Below are 22200 nucleotides of genomic sequence, written 5' to 3' on the forward strand. Positions count from 1 at the left end.
TGAAGTACTGCCAGCAGAAGGCAGCGGAGAGTTTTCAGGGCCAAGTGGTTGAGTTACAACAGTCGGGCTCTTCACTACCTCTGTTCAGGCAATCGCTGATGTGGAAGCTGAGGAACAGACGGCTCCTTTGGACCAAGATCCGCTAGAAGTTATGCCTTGTGTGCTCAAGCTGGTCCACAACTTGAAGAAGGTGGTGGCAAGCAAGGCATCCGAGTCGTTTCTTCAGCCCCCTGCAAATTATCTCAACTGTGTGTAGGCGAGTGGGGGATGGTCAGAGCAGGGCTGCTTGTAGTACCCCACAGCATGAGCACCAGTGCGGGCACTGTGCCATGAGGTGGAGCACTAGTTCTTGCTGCGATGCGGCAGAGTTTGCGTCGGCCACACGGGTCGATGGTCAAACATGAGGCTGCGTCAGCACTTTTTGTCCTTGAATTCAGACAGTGGCGCCAATCGCCCAAAGCATTGCAGGAAATGCCAACGGTGCTACCCCGAGCTGAAAACGGCTACTGCCATCGGGAGGGGAAAGTCTAGGCTAGAAAGGGAGAAGCGGAATACAAGAACAAGCCTGGACTAGACACATGCGTTAATGAGCCTTCTGTGGCTCTTCTAGATAAGGAGATTCGGTTCATGACGAGATAGGAGCGCATTTTGAAGCGATAGCTTCACACTGCTAGGTGAAGCCGGGAATCCCCGTGTGTGCCACCTGACCTTCGTAGGGTGGCCCAGGCAGCCACCCTCGAAGAAGCAACGTAGATCACATGACCTTGTGAGGTCATCACAACGCACCCACCGGGTTGTGAGCAAGCTCACCACCCTGGCAAGGTGGCTGTTAAATTAATTTTGCTCGGGAAGAGCAACCTGGGAGGCACAACACCCACCGATGGGAGCAGCTGCATCGCAGGGCAGTGGCGCATCCCTTAACCAGGACTCCCAGGAGCATAGGAGTTTGAGAATGAGCAATCCCGCATATATTAACTCATTAGCGCTATCGCGTCATATCCTTGAGGCACAGCTTAAGCCAATTTTTCTTTGTGCCTTTTGCACTTGTTTATCGTTAGTTTTCGAGGCTATTTTGCCTGAATGGTATCATGGACGTTGACCTTGTTTGGCTGCGGTACGGTTTGGGGAGGCGCACACTTTTACTGGACCACGTTCTTTCGAATAAGCTTCAGTTGCTAGTTACCCCGACCACTTCTCATCCTGCGTCCTGCCCTTGAGCATGCCGGACCAACGGCACATCGCTGAGTAATTCTCTCTCCGTTGTTCTCCGCAGGCCGGGTCCGCTTCACGGACGAGGTGGCCTGCATCCAGCGCGAGGCCCAGCGGCTGCGGCGCGACGGCGTCCGCGTCATCATCGCCCTGGGCCACTCGGGCGTGCCGCGAGACGTGGAGATCTGCGAGCGTGTGCCCGAGGTCAGCCTCGTCGTCGGGGGACACACGCACACCTTCCTCTACTCGGGGCCGACCGTCGACGGTGAGCAGCGCCCCAATTGCCGTGCCACTATACAGGCTCGCTTTAATAAGGGAGTAATTACTCATTGATGTCCAGCAGCCATCCGGCTACAAAGGAAAGCTATACAGCTTTCTCAGAAAACTTCGCAGTTAAAGAAAAATTCGTCCCGGTCCGGGGTTCGAACCCGGGACCACCGCTTCACCGGAGCAGTCGCTCTACCAAATGAGCTAACCGGGACGGCAAGCTTATGGTAGGGCGAGAGCGAACTGATCAATAACTCGAAGTGGGAACACTGTTGGTCAAATGTTCTGGGGAATCCCCCAAGGTGGAGTAGATTTGTAAAAAGGCAGGAATTACTCATGGACGTCCTCCACCCAAGCGCAGCAGGCTACTAAGGAAAACTATCAGCTGTCTCAGAAAACTTCGCAGTTAAAGAAAAATTCGTCCCGGTCCGGGGTTCGAACCCGGCACCACCGCTTCACCGGAGCAGTCGCTCTACCAAATGAGCTAACCGGGACGGCAAGCTTATGGTAGGGCGAGAGCGAACTGATCAATAACTCGAAGTGGGAACACTGTTGGTCAAATGTTCTGGGGAATCCCCCAAGGTGGAGTAGATTTGTAAAAAGGCAGGAATTACTCATGGACGTCCTCCACCCAAGCGCAGCAGGCTACTAAGGAAAACTATCAGCTGTCTCAGAAAACTTCGCAGTTAAAGAAAAATTCGTCCCGGTCCGGGGTTCGAACCCGGGACCACCGCTTCACCGGAGCAGTCGCTCTACCAAATGAGCTAACCGGGACGGCAAGCTTATGGTAGGGCGAGAGCGAACTGATCAATAACTCGAAGTGGGAACACTGTTGGTCAAATGTTCTGGGGAATCCCCCAAGGTGGAGTAGATTTGTAAAAAGGCAGGAATTACTCATGGACGTCCTCCACCCAAGCGCAGCAGGCTACTAAGGAAAACTATCAGCTGTCTCAGAAAACTTCGCAGTTAAAGAAAAATTCGTCCCGGTCCGGGGTTCGAACCCGGGACCACCGCTTCACCGGAGCAGTCGCTCTACCAAATGAGCTAACCGGGACGGCAAGCTTATGGTAGGGCGAGAGCGAACTGATCAATAACTCGAAGTGGGAACACTGTTGGTCAAATGTTCTGGGGAATCCCCCAAGGTGGAGTAGATTTGTAAAAAGGCAGGAATTACTCATGGACGTCCTCCACCCAAGCGCAGCAGGCTACTAAGGAAAACTATCAGCTGTCTCAGAAAACTTCGCAGTTAAAGAAAAATTCGTCCCGGTACGGGGTTCGAACCCGGGACCACCGCTTCACCGGAGCAGTCGCTCTACCAAATGAGCTAACCGGGACGGCAAGCTTATGGTAGGGCGAGAGCGAACTGATCAATAACTCGAAGTGGGAACACTGTTGGTCAAATGTTCTGGGGAATCCCCCAAGGTGGAGTAGATTTGTAAAAAGGCAGGAATTACTCATGGACGTCCTCCACCCAAGCGCAGCAGGCTACTAAGGAAAACTATCAGCTGTCTCAGAAAACTTCGCAGTTAAAGAAAAATTCGTCCCGGTCCGGGGTTCGAACCCGGGACCACCGCTTCACCGGAGCAGTCGCTCTACCAAATGAGCTAACCGGGACGGCAAGCTTATGGTAGGGCGAGAGCGAACTGATCAATAACTCGAAGTGGGAACACTGTTGGTCAAATGTTCTGGGGAATCCCCCAAGGTGGAGTATATTTGTAAAAAGGCAGGAATTACTCATGGACGTCCTCCACCCAAGCGCAGCAGGCTACTAAGGAAAACTATCAGCTGTCTCAGAAAACTTCGCAGTTAAAGAAAAATTCGTCCCGGTCCGGGGTTCGAACCCGGGACCACCGCTTCACCGGAGCAGTCGCTCTACCAAATGAGCTAACCGGGACGGCAAGCTTATGGTAGGGCGAGAGCGAACTGATCAATAACTCGAAGTGGGAACACTGTTGGTCAAATGTTCTGGGGAATCCCCCAAGGTGGAGTATATTTGTAAAAAGGCAGGAATTACTCATGGACGTCCTCCACCCAAGCGCAGCAGGCTACTAAGGAAAACTATCAGCTGTCTCAGAAAACTTCGCAGTTAAAGAAAAATTCGTCCCGGTCCGGGGTTCGAACCCGGGACCACCGCTTCACCGGAGCAGTCGCTCTACCAAATGAGCTAACCGGGACGGCAAGCTTATGGTAGGGCGAGAGCGAACTGATCAATAACTCGAAGTGGGAACACTGTTGGTCAAATGTTCTGGGGAATCCCCCAAGGTGGAGTAGATTTGTAAAACGGCAGGAATTACTCATGGACGTCCTCCACCCAAGCGCAGCAGGCTACTAAGGAAAACTATCAGCTGTCTCAGAAAACTTCGCAGTTAAAGAAAAATTCGTCCCGGTCCGGGGTTCGAACCCGGGACCACCGCTTCACCGGAGCAGTCGCTCTACCAAATGAGCTAACCGGGACGGCAAGCTTATGGTAGGGCGAGAGCGAACTGATCAATAACTCGAAGTGGGAACACTGTTGGTCAAATGTTCTGGGGAATCCCCCAAGGTGGAGTATATTTGTAAAAAGGCAGGAATTACTCATGGACGTCCTCCACCAAAGCGCAGCAGGCTACTAAGGAAAACTATCAGCTGTCTCAGAAAACTTCGCAGTTAAAGAAAAGTTCGTCCCGGTCCGGGGTTCGAACCCGGGACCACCGCTTCACCGGAGCAGTCGCTCTACCAAATGAGCTAACCGGGACGGCAAGCTTATGGTAGGGCGAGAGCGAACTGATCAATAACTCGAAGTGGGAACACTGTTGGTCAAATGTTCTGGGGAATCCCCCAAGGTGGAGTATATTTGTAAAAAGGCAGGAATTACTCATGGACGTCCTCCACCCAAGCGCAGCAGGCTACTAAGGAAAACTATCAGCTGTCTCAGAAAACTTCGCAGTTAAAGAAAAATTCGTCCCGGTCCGGGGTTCGAACCCGGCACCACCGCTCCTCCGTGATTACAAATCTAGTCCACCTTGGCGGATTCCGCTAAACATTTGACCAGGCTCTCTGTATAGAGAGCACCCGCGTTTGCGCACAGGTATGTGCAAACTGTCGCATTCTGGCCCACGTGGAACGTGTACACTGCTCAAAAAAGCCACGAACAGACACAGTGAGAGAAAAAATCTTGAAGGGCTTTATTATTTTTTACCGTAATTTCCACGAGAAAGTGTTGAAGGGAAACGTAGCCAAAAAGACGATGTAACGGCTATGCAGCAGGCAGTAATATGGCAATATTCCAGAGCATTGGGAAATGACTGCGACACTAGTAACGCCAGCAAAATTGTGCAAAATCTGGTGAAGGCACGAAACACAGGTGCGGTACGTAGACGGAAAATGCAGTTGCATTTTGAGTTCGTTTTGGGTAGAAACAGCGCGAACGGACAAAGCACCGAGGACGAGGAAACTCACTGCCAAGCGCTGACTCGCAACATTTGTTATTCTGAAAAAAAAAAACATATTTATCACTACAATCACATGACCTAAAAGTTCCAGCGCACATGACCACAGTACAATCTTAGGGCCACATCATAGGTCAGTGGCTAGAAGCCCCACACCTCGAAAGAAGGACGACCGAGGCAACCAAAAGACACGAAAACAAATCGCATGTTGTCCAGGAAAGCAATCTCTTTACTGACTAGCAATAACGCGGGATGACTAAATGCATTCATCCTGTCTCTTTCGACTACGGTACGCGTCCATTAACTGCCTTTTTGTCTTACCTCTATGACGAAATAAAATGGGCGTGTTTGCCATTAAAGGTCTGCACACTTTCTCGTTTTCCTTCCCGCTGTCCTGGCAGTGCTCCTTCAGATGGGAATAGGCTGATTCCGAAAGTCAGAGAAGACATTCCCTAAGCTGAATATCAATACAACGCCCGGTCTGACCACTATGAACATTATTTCATGAAAGGGGAAGCTCATTCACCGCTGTGCAAACACATTCTACGCACTTTCACTCATTCTACACGTCTTGACCTATGCGATACTGGACAATGAAATGGGCAGTGGGGGAAAATTTCTCAAAAGGAAGGAGGAGGCGGAAAGGTGGGGAAGGTGACCGGTAGATGAAACCAGTTTGCTACGCTGCACTGGGGGAATGGGATGAGGAGATAAAAAGGTGATAGAGGAAAGGAAGCGATCAGGCTTCGGCAAAGTCACAGCCTGTCCTGCAGGCCTGGCACTTGCTAGAACCGCAAGAGGGCCCGGCAGGCCCTCACCGCCGATGATCTCCGCGGCCAGTGTCCACGAATCTGGAACTCCGTTAGCGGGCGTGAAGCGGTGAGTTCCAGCGCAAGACGGAGGATGGATGGATGGAAACAACTTTATTACACACACACACACACACAAAATCTTCCAGGGTGGTCCCCTACTGGTACAGGAGTCCACGGGCTTGTGCTTCACGTAAACGTGAAAGACATGAGAGCGCAAAACGGGGACACGTATCCCGCCCTTCAAAATTCAAACCGTCTGATTATTGATTCGGACAATGAGGACAGCTGCCCCGCTCCTTCCGTCATCACCCCCTTGATGGCGCAAGTAGCTGGCTCTGAGGCAGCCAATCCCTCCTCCTCCCCCCCCCCCCCCAAGAATTTTAAATCATGGCGAGACACCTTAATCAAAGGAGTTCCGCCATATCCAATTCGGCCATGTCAACTTCAATAACACAGTGGAACTGTAGAGGCTTTAAGGACCGCACTAAGCCGGCCAATTTCCGCCTCTACCTTGAAACTTTCGAGTCCTTACCAGCCGTGGTTGCCCTCCAAGAGCCAGGCCTGGGCGCCACAATTTCAAATTACACGACGTTCCAACAGGATCCCGCGTCTTGTCTTCTCGTTCACAAAGACTACACAGCCAACCTAGTGGATCTCGACCTCCAACTAGAGTACTCTTATGTAATGGTGACCCTCCTACCAGTCCGCCGCAGGGACCCACTGTTGCATATACTCAACGTGTACTGCTCTCCCAAACTAAAGCGAGTGACTTTTGCGGACCTCTTTAGCCGCGCGCTAAGGGTAGCGGGCCGCGATCCCCTGCTGATTGTGGGCGACTTTAACGCTCGCAGTCAGCAGTGGGGGTATCGCAAGGAGTCGCGCGGGCGTAAGCTGGCGGAGCTTGCGTCCACGTTGGACCTCACCCTCCACACGGACCCTGTCCACCCAACCCGGCTAGGAAATTCCGTGACACGGGATACGTGTCCGGACTTAACCTTCACTCGCAACATACGACACGCAGACTGGCTCAACACCGAGGAGACCCTCGGTAGCGACCACTGCATCATTAACACTACACTACGCACACGCCCCCTCAAGCGTCCCAGAACACAAGCCCATATCCCAGATTGGACGAAATTCAGGCAAAATTTTAACTCACTTGATAATACACCCATTTCCGCGCAAGGCTACACAGCATGGTCCCAACAGCTGCTGGCACACCTTTCCTCGCGAGGCGGTCACGGACGTGGATAACCACCTTCTACACCTCTGGGAAGCCCGTCGCAGCCTCGTCCGCCGTTGGCGACGCCAGAAACACAATAGAAAGCTTAAAGCTCGAATTGCCGAGCTTACCCAGAAAGCGGCAGAGTACACGGCCCAACTCGCCGACTCCAACTGGGTAGATAGATGCAACACGGCCGCGCGACAAATGTCCAGCCGAAACACGTGGCGTCTCTTTCGAGCCCTAATCGACCCAACACAAACACGAACCGAAACACAAAAACATTTGCACCGAGCCCTGCACGCTTTTTCTGGCAACACGACTCAACTGGCACAGAAACTTCGGGACCAGTATCTGTGTACAGCCCAAGACCCCCGTGGATCTGCGTACTCTTATGCAGGCAGAGAGAACACGGAGCTGGATCAACCTTTCCAGCTCCATGATCTGCGGGCGGCTCTCGCCAAAATGAAACGGGGCACTGCGCCAGGACGGGATAAGGTCACCGTCAAGCTTTTGACGAACCTGCCCGACTTGGCATACCAGTCCCTCCTGGAATACGTCAATGCGATTTGGCGCGGGGACACCCCCCTGCCAATCGAATGGAAAACGGCTTTGGTCACTTTTATTCCTAAAGCTGGCAAACCAATTGACACAGATAACCTCCGCCCCATCTCTCTCACCTCATGTGTGGGCAAACTAATGGAGACGATGGTGCGGGATCGGTTATCTACATATCTTGAAAACAAACAAGTCTTTGCGAGCACCATGTTCGGATTCCGCCCACACAGATCCGCACAGGATGTCCTCCTGCAACTCAATCGGAAAGTCCTTGACCCCCTCGAATGCCCCCATAATGACCTGGTAGTACTCGCCTTGGATCTTAAAGGGGCATTTGACAATGTAACACATGAGATCATACTCACTAACCTAAGTCACACCGACTTTGGCCTCAATACATTCCAATACATAAGCCAATTTTTAATAGATCGTCAATCCTACATTCGAATTCAAGATAGAGACCATGGTCCTTACCTACTCGGCACGCGGGGAACCCCTCAAGGCGCGGTACTTTCCCCGCTGCTCTTCAATCTGGCCATGATGCACCTGCCGGCCCAGCTGAGTGGTGTCGCCGGCGTGCAGCACGCCCTGTACGCCGATGACATCACTGTGGGCCACGCAGGGCAGCACAGGAGACATTGAAACCAGCCTGCAAACAGCGGCGACGATAGTAGACCGCTACGCCCGCCGCTGCGGTCTTCAATGTTCCCCTCAAAAATCGGAATTTGTGCACCTCCGCCCCTCACAGAAGTGCACAACTAAAATATCTCTCTCTCTTGAGAGTGGTCCCATACGCGAAAGTGATGAGATACGGGTACTCGGACTCTACATCCACAAACACAGGCGGCCAGACACTACATTGGCCAAACTCCGTAAGGTGGGGGACCAGGTGGGCCGCATGGTCCGCCGGGTTTCCAACGAACGCGGAGGGTTACGAAGTAAGGATGCCTTGCGGCTGGCAAACGCCTTTGTAACCAGTCGAATTCTCTATTCGACTCCTTATCTCCACCTACGGAAACAAGAGGAGGATGCCCTTGAGGTCATCCTTCGCAAAATTGTTAAACGTGCCCTTGACCTCCCCATCACTACTTCAAACAGCCGGCTTATGGCTCTTGGGGTGGTGAATACTTTCCGGGAACTCCGGGAGGCGCACCTTACAAACCAGTACACGCGCTTGTCGCTAACGGAGTCGGGTCGCCGCCTTCTTGCTCGACTCCATATCCAACACACCCCTCCAATGGAAGACAGGTTTCGCATCCCGGAACTGTGGAGACGTGCCCTCCACGTGCGGCCTCTTCCAGCAAACATGTCACATGAAGACCATAATGGTCGGCGCCTGGCACGAGCGGAAGCGCTAGCCCGATATTATGGCAACAAAACAGGTGTATACTACGTGGACGCCTCCGGCCCTCACCACGGGGGATGGTACACGGCCGCGGTAGTTCACAACAGCAACACAGTTAACGGCCTAACTTTCAGAGCCCGCAGTGCAACACAAGCAGAAGAGGTCGCGATTGATCTCGCGGCCTCACATTCCAATTCAAAATACATAATCACCGACTCGCGAGGGGCCTGTCGGAACGTCAAACAAGGCTGCACTCCCTTCCTAGCCTATCGAATATACCAAAATTGCATACGGGATACGGACCCCGCACACCGTTACCTCATATGGGCCCCTGCTCATCAGGGGTTGGCAGGAAACGAGGCAGCAGACGCAGCCGCCCGCGCGCTCTCTCACCGGGCTGTTTTCTCCTCCCCGTCCGATCAGGAACCCGATTTTAATCCGGTCTATACATTCAAAGATATTACAACATATTATCAAAATTGTCATCGCCTTTACCCTAGCCCATGTAAAGGCCTTAAGAAGGCGGATGAGCGGCTCCTTCTCCGCCTTCTCACCAATACATTGCTGTGCCCGGCAGCGCTAAAACATTTTGACCCCTCCTTTAGCGGCAGCTGCCCACACTGTAGTGCAGTGTCTTCTGACACTTATCACATGGTGTGGGCCTGCCCCTCCAACCCCGCTATTCCCCCCATCCCCAACCCAACCCGGGAGGACTGGGAGGCGACCCTGCTCGGCTGCCACGACTTACAGGCCCAACAAGCCTTAGTCGGGCGCGCCCGGGCGGCGGCAACTGCCACTGGGGTCCCATACTAGGGACCTCCACCTAGTGTTTGTAAGGATCGGTCCCTTACGGGCTGATCCAAACATACCTCCTGCTCATTCGTAATAAATGTTTTCACCACCACCACCACCCACACGGACGAGGCAGGGAACAGGACTAGCGCTCGTCCTGTTCCCTTCCTCGTCCGTGTCCCCGTTTTGCGCTCTCATGTCTTTCACGAATATGCACCAACAAGCCCAGCTTCAAGTACTTCTAGCTTCACGTAAAGCCCGATCCACTAACCATTTCTGGCCGGCGGGCTGAGCGGTCCGTAAAGCAGCCTCCCAGGAAGAATGATTGGGATTGGGGATGGGGGTACTGCCTTTGGGGAAGGACATTCCCAAAGGTAGTGGAAAAGTGTGGATCTGGGCACGCCACAGGTGGTACAATCAGGAGGAAAGGTGGGGTGAAAGCATGAGAGACGGTGGGGTGAAATAAAGCAGCCTGTCTGTAATTGCCGCCATGTGGCGCTGGGTAAGGGCGACAAGGTACTGTGGGGTGGTGGCAGTGTCATGCGGCTGAATTTGTAAAATGTGGTGATTTGGTGATATGTAGAGAGGACCGATGGGGCTTCTTGCGCAGGGTTGGGTGCCTGATCCTCCGGGGTCCGGGAGGAGAGTTCTCGGGCCAGCGCATGAACGCGCTCATTACCGGGGATCGAGGCATGCCCAGGGACCCACGACAGAGTAACCGTTCGGTCGAGAGAGGTGGCCGTGGTAAGAATACGGTGTGTTGCCGGCGTCGCCACGCCCTTTAGGTAGTGGCGGTACGCGGCCTGTGGATCTGTGCAAATTTCGGTTATGTTTTTGTCAAGGATGGAGTGTGCCAGAGCAAGTGCGATGGCGGCTCCTTCCGCCTCTGCAGGCGAATTAGTTCGGATAGTGGCGGCGGCCCCCACTGTGCCGTCTTCATAGGCTGCGACTGCCGTGAAATATCCTGGTTTAAAATTTTGTGCCGCGTCGACATAAAGGATATCGGAGTGGTTGCTGTGGGTTTTAGTGTAATAGCTCGCTCGTGCCTGCCGCCTACCGTGATGGAGACTAGCACTCATATTGCACGGTAGGGGCTTCTGATGTACGTGATCCTGCGTGCGCAGAGAAATCATGTAAGGTGTAGGACTTGTTGGGGTGGGAATTGGTGGATTGAGACGTAGCTGTCGCAGTAGGCATTGTCCTGTTTTCGTGCGACTCAGGCGGACTAATTGGTTGGTGTGTTGAGCCTCTATTAATTCGATCACTGTATTGTGGGTACCAGTGGCCAGGATAATGTCTTGCAGAATGGTACTCTGGGCAGAAAGAGCAATGAACACATCACAAGAGAAATCGTAAGTAGTCTGATGGAGGGCTGTGCCAGCACCGCCTCTATCAGCCTTTCCCAAAAAGAGCTGACCTATTTGCGCATGCGTGAACGATAGCCACGGCTGTACGGAATGTTTGTAAGAGTGAACTTTTTCACAATAAAAGCTGTTGCAAGTTCAGCGCCCGTCTTTGTCTCGTCTTTGACCTCGTCTTTTTTGCGCTGCTTTTGCTGCGAAAGCTATCGCCGAGCCATTTCGAGGAGCTCTGTAAAGGCCAAGATGCGCATGCGCGAGGAGCGAGTGACGTCCCAAGGCGGACAGCTGGCGCGCCGGGGCTGCCGCCGGAGCCGCCGACGCCACCGCGCGCTCTCCATTCCCTCACCGACAGTCTCCCTCTCTCTCTGCCTCTCTGATGCGCAGTAGCGATTGCGCATCGCCACCTGCGTGGTGTGTGGTGTACATAAAACTGGCAGTGGCTTAGCTCTGCTATGCCAGGATATACGTAGCGTGAGGTGAGGGCGAGGTGTCCACATCTCGCTGGACACCTGAACCAGAGGGAAGGCGCATAACTACCCTCTTGGAACAGTGGACACCTCAACCATGCTTTAAGCTAAGTGGCTGTAGTGACAGGTGTGCGCTGCATGCGTTGGCATTGACAACGTTGTGCCAGAAACGCGGCGCCGAAGCCATAGGCCGTCGGCGTTCGTAGTGTTCATTGGCGTTGGCGCTGACCACGTTTTACACTCCGTTCATTTTAAGGAAAGGAATTACGCATAATGGCTCCATGGGTCAGTGGACGCCTGAATCGTGCTTATAGGTACGTGGGGTGATGAGGGAGAGATATGTAAACTGCAGGCATTGACAAGGTTGTGCCGGAAACGCGGCGCTGAAGCCATAGTCCATCGGCGTTCATTGTGTTCATTGGCGTTGGCGTTGTCAACGTTTTGCACTCCGATCATTTTAAGGAAAGGAAGGCGAACAAGCGCGGCACGCCAGCTGTGCGTAGTGACGTCACAAGCTCCTTACGCATGCGCAGTATGGTTGTGCAAGAGCGCGCGAAACGGCGAGACTTTTTTTTCTGACCAACACTCCCAACTCGCCGCATTAACCTAGTTATGGTCTCATCGCAGCCACAGATGGTTTGCAGCCTTCGGGCTGCGGCCGTGTATCTGTATTTTTCAGCCAGCGTCCGTTCCGGCGGACGCGGTTGTTGCGACGCGCGTCTTTACTCTGTCTTATATTCTGTCCTCTCATCTTTCAACTGTCTTCTATCTGCACGCGGCAGCGGTGGTGGCTCGGCTTGAGCCAGTTGGCAGGCCCTTGCACTTTACTTTTCATTCTTCTCTCAGTCGCAACCAACCAACCACAGATGTCACATTCAGGGTTATCAGCCATGCCGATCACAGCAGAGAAGTGGTTTGTGAATGCGACACCAAGCTACAGGCGACACAGCAAAGTTGCCTCACGTCGTGGTAGGCCGTAGAAAAGCCGTAGCTTCCGTTCAGGATCCAGGGATAGACGCGGTTCGAAAATTGACCGGAAGTCCACAAGAGTGATCTCTGCGCCAGTGTTCGAAGCCTACTCGCTGCGTCGGCTCTGGAGATGGAGAATGACACAAAATCACCCTCGTGGTGAGCAGTTCGCCCGGCTCGTCCGCGCGGTGGTTGCCTGCGATGCCGCTGTGGCGTGGCAGCCATTGGTAGATAATACCGTGCACTTTATTGGTGGCGGTGTGGTGTAGCTCTCAGATTTCCGCGACCAGTTGTTCATGGCACCCAAGACGAAGAGTAGGTTGTAAGGGTCGGAGTGAATAAGTGAAAACAGACCATTGCTGGGGTGCTTCTTCACTAATATGCTCAATGGCGAAGCGAATAGCGGTAAGTTCTGCACCAGCCGATGAAGTATGTTGCAGAAGGACTGAGGATTGGGCGAGTTGGTGGTAATCCATTGTAGAAAAACCAGCGCTTACGAACACGGACAGAGGACAAGGGAAACAGACTGAACGGCGCTGAACGGCGTTCAGTCTGTTTCCCTTGTCCTCTGTCCGTGTTCGTAAGCGCTGGTTTTTCTACAATGAAAGTATGTTGTGATGTTTTCACTTAACTATGATCCTTACGGGGATGACCACGGAACCCGGGGAACTGGAAGGGGTCACTGAACCGTCTGTGTATACATGCAGTCGGTGTCCATGCTTCTCATGCAAATATTCAAGTGTGGTATGTTTTAAAGATGCCGGCGGTAAATCAGCCTTTTTTATGATGCCTGGTATTGAAAGAAGCACACGGTGTTGGTGCAGGCTACATAATATAGAGGACGACCTAGAGGCTGGTGTAAATTTTCATGGTAGAAAGTCGCGATGGGCACCAATAATTCTCGGGAAGGATATACGCGACCGGTTAGCTGGACGACTGGCAAGATGGTGACCGGGAACCCTAAAGAGGGGTTGAATATGAGCTCCCAAGGCGTCGGTTCCTATGTAGGTAGTCACTGAATTCTCCTGGGCGATGAGTACTGTTGCGGCTGTAGACGCGCATTTGGGCAGTCCTAGGCACGTCCGGAGAGCTTGAGCTTGTATGCTTTGTAGACACCGCATGTTCGTTTTCCTGAAATTTCCAAGTGCAGGGAGACTGTACCGAAGGAATTCCATGAATAATGCAGTATACAGCTGGAGCATCGACTGCACTTATGCGCCCCACGACTTCCCTTAAAGAAAGGGGAGAACGTTTCAGTTTCAGTTTTATTCCTTAAAGGCCCCCTTTTCAGGGGGTGTTACATAAGGGGTGGGAATACACTTGAAATGTGAAAGAACAGCAATGATCAACATTGAAGATGATCTGTTACACGCGCTTGAAAAACAGATGGCGAAGCGATGACGACGACGTCATAGGGAAGGCCGTTCCAGTCTGAAGCTGTTAGAGAGAAGAGCGATGCAGAAAAAGTAGTAGTGTGCGATGGTGGGCGTGCAACTTGCAGTGGATGACTGGTGCGGTGAGATATGCGTGCTGCGGCTGTGATGTACGGTGCTTGATTCAAAAAAGAATAAAAAAACTTGTGAAAAAGAGCGAGGCTAGCGATGCGGCGACGAAATGAAAGTAGTGGCAATCCGGATTTCACTTTCAAAGCTGAAACACTGGTGTCGTACGAGTATGAGGAATGAAGGAACCGGACGGCACGATTTTGAACAGATTCCAATGCAGTGATTAGGTATACTTGATGTGGGTTCCAGATGGCAGATGCATATTCTAATTTTGGTCTTACCAATGATTTGTACGCGAGCAGCTTTACCTCAGGTGGGGCAAGACGGAGGTGACGCTTCAGGAAACCTAGTGTTTCTCGACGTCAACAATCGATGTCAGTCGCCTTTTCATGTACGAAACATGTGGGCTCCATGATAGGTTACGATCGATGAATTACTCCAAGGAAGCGATGGCTTCGTTAGTAGGGTATTGTTGAGCCATTGATACGTACTGAGTAATGAGACATGCTGTTTTGTGTTAAGGCAACAAGGAAACATTTTTCAGTACAAATCTCCAGCCCTTGCAGGCGGAGGTATGCCGTGAGAATGCTGGCCGCCTTTTGAAGCCTTGCTCTAACTTCTGGTCGCGTAACTCCCGATGCCAAGATAAAAATATCGTCCGAATAGACTGAGAGTTGCGCCGACTGTGATAGTACGTCGATAAGGCCGAGAAGCGCAAGGTAGATAACCGTTGGGCTGAGTACCCCTTCCTGTGGTACCCTGCGGGAAGTGAAATGTGAGGATGTTGGCCCATCCTCAGTCTGCATAGAGTGATCTCTTGGATAAATACCTGCGTATCCAGCAGAACATGCGACTACCAAGTTACGCAGATTCCAGAGCGTCCAAAATATAGCTTGACGAGTGACGTTGTCGTATGACCCTTTGACATCCACAAACAGCGCCGCGGTCAAGCGCTTCAGGTGTTTTTGATGTTGAACTGATGACACCAGGTCAAGCACGTCCACGTCGAAATACGGACATTACATCTGGGTGTATTTGGGGGCGCCCCAGATACCACTCAATCAGTGCAAGTACCATCCTTTCCATGAGTTTGCCCAGGAGCCTAGCCAACCCAAGTGGCCGATACGATGCAAGGTCAAGCGGCGATCTTCGGGGTTTAAGGACTGGAACCAGACGACTTAATTTCCACGTGTCTGAAACTGTACCCGCACACCATGATGAGTTGAAATGGTCTAAAAGAGCACGTCAAGCCCCCTGACGAAGGTGTGCAAGTGCAGAGTATGTTACTCCATCGGGGCCCGGCGACGATGGCCGTTTGCAACCAGTTCTTTCATGGAGAAATGGAGGTTCATTCGCGAGTCCCTAGTTATGGGCACTTGGTAGCAATTCAGAGTTGTGGATGGGTTCGTGGGGCCTGCTATCCTTGCGCAAAAGTCTTCACCAATATCTGCTTAGCTGCGTCCTTGATGAACTGCCAGAGACTTGAAGGGGTGAGGAACTCTTCGTAGACCTCGCACCACACTCCAAATGCGTGAGAGAGACTTTCGTGGATCCAGTGATTCACGGAATGCCTTCGAATGGTAAGCCTGAAAGATTTAATTTCCTTATGATTTGTAAGGCCAATCAACAAAAGCCCTCCCGAATTTCTGGCTACGAAGCGTTTGCATCCTCTACGCACGGTGGAAACAGTAAGGTCATCGCCTGCATTTGAAGGGAACTTACTTAAGTACACCATACGGTTCCCCCTCACAACGACAACCAGTGCGTCTGTCTAACGACGAAAAGACGCACCCTGACGTTTACGCTTGTGGGCGTGTACTTGTCTCCTACAACACGGTTTGACGCCGACAGACTGACGGACTTGCTGACTGCAACACGTGGCCCTTGAATCGTCACTGGTGACTTCAGTGCGCATCGCGCCATGTGAGGTGGCATCCGGAAGAATTCGAAGGGAAGAAGTCTTGTCTGTTTCGCCTCTGACCACGACCTACAATGCCTTAACGACGGTTCTCCAACGTACTATCACGATGGAAAGAAACGCGAACAGAGCGGACGCTAGGCGATCTGCGGTTCACATTTCTTTCCAACATGCTTTTACTTCGGTGGTAGCAAAAAGGTGCTAGAGTTGTCCGTGATGCCTTTTGCAACGACTCTAATGCCTTTTTCTTATCACCCAGGTAAAAGCCCCATCAAAAGAAATTCGAACAGCGGAGCGTGTAGCCGCCGCGCTGTTGGCGTTTGTTTCCATCATACATTCGCTGACGGTCTTACAGCAGCTGTCTGGACTTGGCATTTGTGTCTCGCTGCCTTGCGAGGCCGTGTCTGGTGGTTTGCCGATGTAGAAACGCATCCCCACATACCGGGTAAGGCATGTTGACGGGCTGGTTGCATCTTGAAACTTGGAATAAACCACCTAGGAGCAAATAATTTCACAAGGACAAAAAGTGTCTCCTCGTCTCTTTTTGTCCTTGCGAAATTATTTGCGCCTAGGTGGTTTTTCGAAGTTTCAAGACACATACCGGTGGTTTCAGCGAACACTTTCAAAAATTCCTGAAAATATTGGGTTCAGTATAACAAAAAAACGGGTGTAGGATCATACTCTCTGCCCCGGCGGAAACAATATTCTGTTGCAAAACCTATCTGATTAGCCAGATAATTGACAAAGCCCCACTAATTAATGTTTTAATCACCGTAGCTGGGTACCAATTGGGAGTTTGATGCTGTCAATAAGACGATGTCATAGTTTTTGAAACGACGAAAAACACAATCTCTAGAGGTGAATACAAGGGGGGGTACTGCGCACAAAAAGACAAGGACAAGAAGATAACACAACAAGCGCAGACTCGCGACTAACTTTATTTGAAAACACGATACTCCTTTTATAGTTTCAAACTTTCACATCACACACATGTGGAAACCAAAAACCTTTCTTCATTCTGATACAGTTTGATAGACGGGTCACTTACGCAATCTTTATCCTTCTGTTTGATACAGAACGCCTCCGCCAACTCACGCGCCACCTGGTCACGGCTCCTCCTCAAAACTTTTGTACCTGTCAGCAAAGGCAGGCAAGGGTTATTGCGCGTAGCATCCGGGCATGCGCCACAATGCAGGGGTAAATTCGACCCTGTCCGTGATTTCATGGAAAGCTGGTGCTCTCTTAAGCGCTCATTCAGACATCGGCCTGTCTGGCCGATGTATACCCTGCCACAGGTGAGGGGAATCTGGTATACGACACCCGTCTGGCACCTGACAAATCGAGTGGCATGACGCTTCTCGCAGTCCGCTTTCCTCTTCCCTCCGGACATGACCTGAGGGCACAATGAGGCCAACTTGCATGGGGCGGTAAAAACTACCGGCACGCCGTAGCTTTTCGCCACGTTCTTCAAGCCTTGTCTAAGTCTTGCGCTCACCTGGTGCACGAGAGCCTCAATAATCAGGTAATTAGGATGACGAAGGCTGGTTTTCCTGCTTCAATCATTGTTGCAGTGGCAGAGAAGCTTCTACGCAAACTGAAAGATAGGACGTGCCGGGATAGTGGCCGTTCTAAGGAAATGAGGCCAGCGGTTCTACCGTATATTCACAGAATTTCCCACAACTTGAAGAACGTGGCGAAAAGCTACGGCGTGCCGGTAGTTTTTTTACCGCCCCATGCAAGTTGGCCTCATTGTGCCCTCAGGTCATGTCCGGAGGGAAGAGGAAAGCGGACTGCGAGAAGCGTCATGCCACTCGATTTGTCAGGTGCCAGACGGGTGTCGTATACCAGATTCCCCTCACCTGTGGCAGGGTATACATCGGCCAGACAGGCCGATGTCTGAATGAGCGCTTAAGAGAGCACCAGCTTTCCATGAAATCACGGACAGGGTCGAATTTACCCCTGCATTGTGGCGCATGCCCGGATGCTACGCGCAATAACCCTTGCCTGCCTTTGCTGACAGATACAAAAGTTTTGAGGAGGAGCCGTGACCAGGTGGCGCGTGAGTTGGCGGAGGCGTTCTGTATCAAACAGAAGGATAAAGATTGCGTAAGTGACCCGTCTATCAAACTGTATCAGAATGAAGAAAGGTTTTTGGTTTCCACATGTGTGTGATGTGACAGTTTGAAACTATAAAAGGAGTATCGTGTTTTCAAATAAAGTTAGTCGCGAGTCTGCGCTTGTTGTGTTATCTTCTTGTCCTTGTCTTTTTGTGCGCAGTACCCCCCCTTGTATTCACCATGATTGACCGACTAGCCCAACAACGTACGCTCTTAAACAATCTCTAGAGCCCCGCAGCGCGAAGAACTTCCGACGCTTTTTCCCGCACGAAACGGAAACTGAGCGCGCGAGGAGCGCCGGAAGTATAGCGTAAGCGAAGTGTCCGCTGGTGACGTGTCGTATTGAGTGCAGCGCCCAATCCGAAACGCGCTTGCCAACTTTCCTCGCTAGAGAACCTCGGCGCTCAGCTTAGACCGCGGCCGGCGTTATCGAATGCTTCGTCGCTCGGAGTCAGAAAAATTACGGTCATCTCCAGGTACGGGAACGTCGATTTTGAGAGCCCTGATCGGCGCATCTGCAGGCGTTTTTTTTTTGTGTGTGTGTATGCGCCACTTCTGACATGGCTGTTCGATGAGCTCGTTTTTTTGCGTCATCATGAAGTCATTTACTCGCTGGGTTGATCATCTGCCTTCTTATAATCGCTACGCATCAGGAACCGCGTCCGAAAAAGAAAAGCTTTGTCAGCGTGGCAAGGAGAGCTTGCGCGGCAGTGGCTGTGTGCTATTGGGCAGTTCTTGCGGTTTTGGTAGACTGTTCTAGCTTCAGTTTCCCAATATAGCGTAGTCGTTTGTATTTCAGGTGCTTGTCTAGCAAGTGGGCGCGCGACAAGGCTGACAAGGTTTCAAATCACTTGAATGTATTGAAGTGCCTCCTAGCATTACGTCACGCCTCATTGTCTGAATTGTGGGAATGGCCGTTCCAGCGCAACCCCAATACTGCCCTGCCAAGAAGATGGACATAGTGATCGCTTATGTGAGAGCACAAATGGACGCGGATCTGGCATCTAGACTGTATGCTGCCCAAAATCGTGGTCGTCGTGTGCCGACTCGTCCCACGTTCGTATCGATATTTAATCAATTTAAGTCTGCTGGATCAGTTCATCTTCAGAAAAGGAAGAGACCAGAGAGCACAACCGACAGTTTGGACACTGGTGTCCTCGCGTACGTTTCTCTCCGGCCAGAAGCAAGTGTCAAGGGAAATCGCCAACGCGTATGCAGCGAGCACGGTGTCAGTCTGGAGGTTACTATCAAGACACAGCTACCTACCCCTATGATGTGTGTCTTCACCAGGACCTGACACCGAATGACTTTCAGAAACGACTCGATTTTTGCAGGTGGTGTCTAATTAAACATGATGAAGACCCTGAATTCCTGCACAAAGTGCTCTGGACATAGGAGGCCCAATTTTGCAGGGACTCCGATTGAAACTTGCACAATGCGCATTATTGGTGCCACAAGAACCCACATTGGCTACGCCAACACAAGCACCAAGTACGTAAGATGGTCAGCTAATGTTTGGTGTGGCATTTATGACAGCCGTATTGTCGGTCCTTAGTTCATCGACGGAAACCTCGCTCTGAAAAAGTTCACAGACTGCGTCCTAAAAGACGCCGTCTCTGAATTTGTCTCAGAGCTACCACTGGCGGGGTTGAAAAAGATGTGGTTTCAGCACGACGAAGCCTTGCCACATTTTGTTTCGTTCCGAGGTGCAATTTCTGGAGAGCGCCTTTCCCAACCAATGGATTGGGTGGGGAGGGGGAGCAACAGTGTGACCTCCAAGATCGCCCGATTTGTCACCGCTAGATACCTTCCTCAAGGCGATACGTTAAGATAAATTGGTAAATTGGTTTTTGAGGAAAGGAAATGTATCTCTCTCGCATATCTCGGCGGACACCTGAACCGCGCCTTAAGGGAAAGGGTGAATGAGGGAGCGAGAGATGGGAGAGATAAATAGGGGCTGTAGTGAAGAGCTCCGGAACAATTTCGGCCAACTGAGGATGGATGGATGGAAACAACTTTATTACACACACACAAAAAAAAATCTTCCAGGGTGGTCCCCTACTGGTCCAGGAGTCCACGGGCTAGTGCTTCACGTAAAGCCCGATCCAGCAGCCATTTCTGGCCGGCGGGCTGAGCGGTCCGTAAAGCAGCCTCAAAGGAAGAATGAGTGGGATTGGGGATGGGAGATACTGCCTTTGGGGAAGGACATTCCCAAAGGTAATGGAAAAGTGTGGATTTGGGCACGCCACAGGTGGTACAATCAGGAGGAAAGGTGGGGTGAAAGCATGAGAGGCGGTGGGGTGAAAAAAGCAGCCTGTCTGTAATTGCCGCCATGTGGCGCTGGATAAGGGCGACAAGGTACTGTGGGGTGGTTGCAGTGTCATGCGGCTGAATTTGTAAAATGTGGTAATTTGGTGATATGTAGAGAGGACCGAAGGGGCTTCTTGCGCAGGATTGGGTGCCTGATCCTCCGGGGTCCGGGAGGAGAGTTCTCGGGCCAGCGCATGAACGCGCTCATTACCGGGGATCGAGGCATGCCCAGGGACCCACGACAGAGTAACCGTTCGGTCGAGAGAGGTGGCCGTGGTAAGAATACGGTGTGTTGCCGGCGTCGCCACGCCCTTTAGGTAGTGGCGGTACGCGGCCTGTGAATCTGTGCAAATTTCGGTTATGTTTTTGTCAATGATGGAGTGTGCCAGAGCAAGTGCGATGGCGGCTCCTTCCGCCTCTGCAGGCGAATTAGTTCGGATAGTGGCGGCGGCCCCCACTGTGCCGTCTTCATAGGCTGCGACTGCCGTGAATTATCCTGGTTTAGAATTTTGTGCCGCGTCGACATAAAGGATATCGGAGCGGTTGCTGTGTGTTTTAGTGTAATAGCTCGTTCGTGCCTGCCGCCTACCGTGATGAAGACTAGCACTCATATTGCGCGGTAGGGGCTTCTGATATATGTGATCCTGCGTGCGCAGAGAAATCATGTAAGGTGTAGGACTTGTTGGGATGGGAATTGGTGGATTGAGACGCAGCTGTCGCAGTAGGCATTGTCCTGTTTCCGTGCGACTCAGGCGGACTAATTGGTTGATGCGTTGAGCCTCTATTAATTCGATCACTGTATTGTGGGTACCAGTGGCCAGGAGACGTTTCGTGCTAACCGTCCGTGGAAGACGTAAGGCAGATGTGACAGCCGTGGGTATTAGGATATCTGCCTGTTGTCTTTGCCGCTGAGTGAGTATGTGGTGTGGAAGGTGGTATGTAATGCGGCTAATGATTAGTGCATTTGTCATATTGAGGGTCTCGCGTTCAGACAGCCCATGATTGCGTGCTGCCACCCGCCTGATAAGTGCAGCGACCTGTTTGGTCTGTCTTTGCAAGAGCTGAAGGGTGGCGGTTGCATCGAGTGTGTTGTTAATTAGAAGGCCTAGAATCTTCACCTGAGGCACAATGGGCACTGGATTCCCGTACATGTGCAGTTCAATCGGGGGGTCACTGGGGAGGGGTCTCAGCTGCAGGAGTTCCGATTTATTTGGAGAGCAACGGAGGCCTGTGTTTGCTAAATGAGTGGTGGTGATGTCTATGGCAGATTGCAGGATATCCTGGGCTGTTCCACTCTAACGTTGACTGACATCGCACAGCACACGGGCGCCTTTTGGATTTCGCCTCCATTGAAACGCGGCCGCCGCGGTCGGGTTCGATCCCGGGTAGCCCAGCTCGGTAGACAAGCGCCTTAACCACTGGTTAAGGGATTAGAGAAGACCACGATTCTTGGCAAGAGCGGTAATGATAAGGCAAGGCTCGTTTTAGAAGCTTATTATATCAGAAAGCTGTCCGAACGTTGTGTCAGTGACACGTCGGTACACATATACTCATCTGAATGTGCTTTTTCAGATTCGTTTTTTGATTACCTCGTTTGCTTGTCGGATGTGCATTATCTGTACCTCTCTACGCGCATGCTCTTCATTCCCTTCCTATATATCCCCTGTACTTCAGCATGAATAAACACTTGGTAGTTAGCGCTCGTGAACGTCTCTGTGTCTCTTTCTTTGTCCCTTGTCTCTTTTTTTTTGCGCTGAATTTTATTTAACACTGATTTGGTTTATGTGGTTTAACGTCCCAAAGCGACTCAAGCTGTGAGAGACGCCGCAGTGAAGGGCCCCAGAAATTTCGACCACCTGGGGTTCTTTAATGTGCGCTGCTGACATCGCACAGCACACAGGGCTCCTAGAAGTTCGCCTC

General features: G+C 51.7%; 1 protein-coding gene across 5 annotated transcripts in view; it reads left to right on the top strand.

Moving 5' to 3' along the window:
* LOC149324977 (protein 5NUC-like) overlaps positions 1-22200 on the top strand; it is a 263653-nt gene that overhangs the window by 85407 nt on the left and 156046 nt on the right. For 4 of the 5 annotated variants that reach the window (XM_089563646.1, XM_089563643.1, XM_089563645.1 and 1 more), the window contains one exon: positions 1274-1474. The exons of the other annotated variant lie outside the window; for it this stretch is intronic. In XM_089563646.1, the coding sequence (XP_089419772.1) occupies positions 1274-1474 (201 nt within the window). The remainder of the gene's footprint in view (positions 1-1273; positions 1475-22200) is intronic. 5 annotated transcript variants of the gene reach the window in all.

The sequence above is a fragment of the Amblyomma mixtum genome, chromosome 10 (genome assembly GCF_055824585.1).
Source record: "Amblyomma mixtum isolate Tamu chromosome 10, ASM5582458v1, whole genome shotgun sequence".
Taxonomy (NCBI): domain Eukaryota; kingdom Metazoa; phylum Arthropoda; class Arachnida; order Ixodida; family Ixodidae; genus Amblyomma; species Amblyomma mixtum.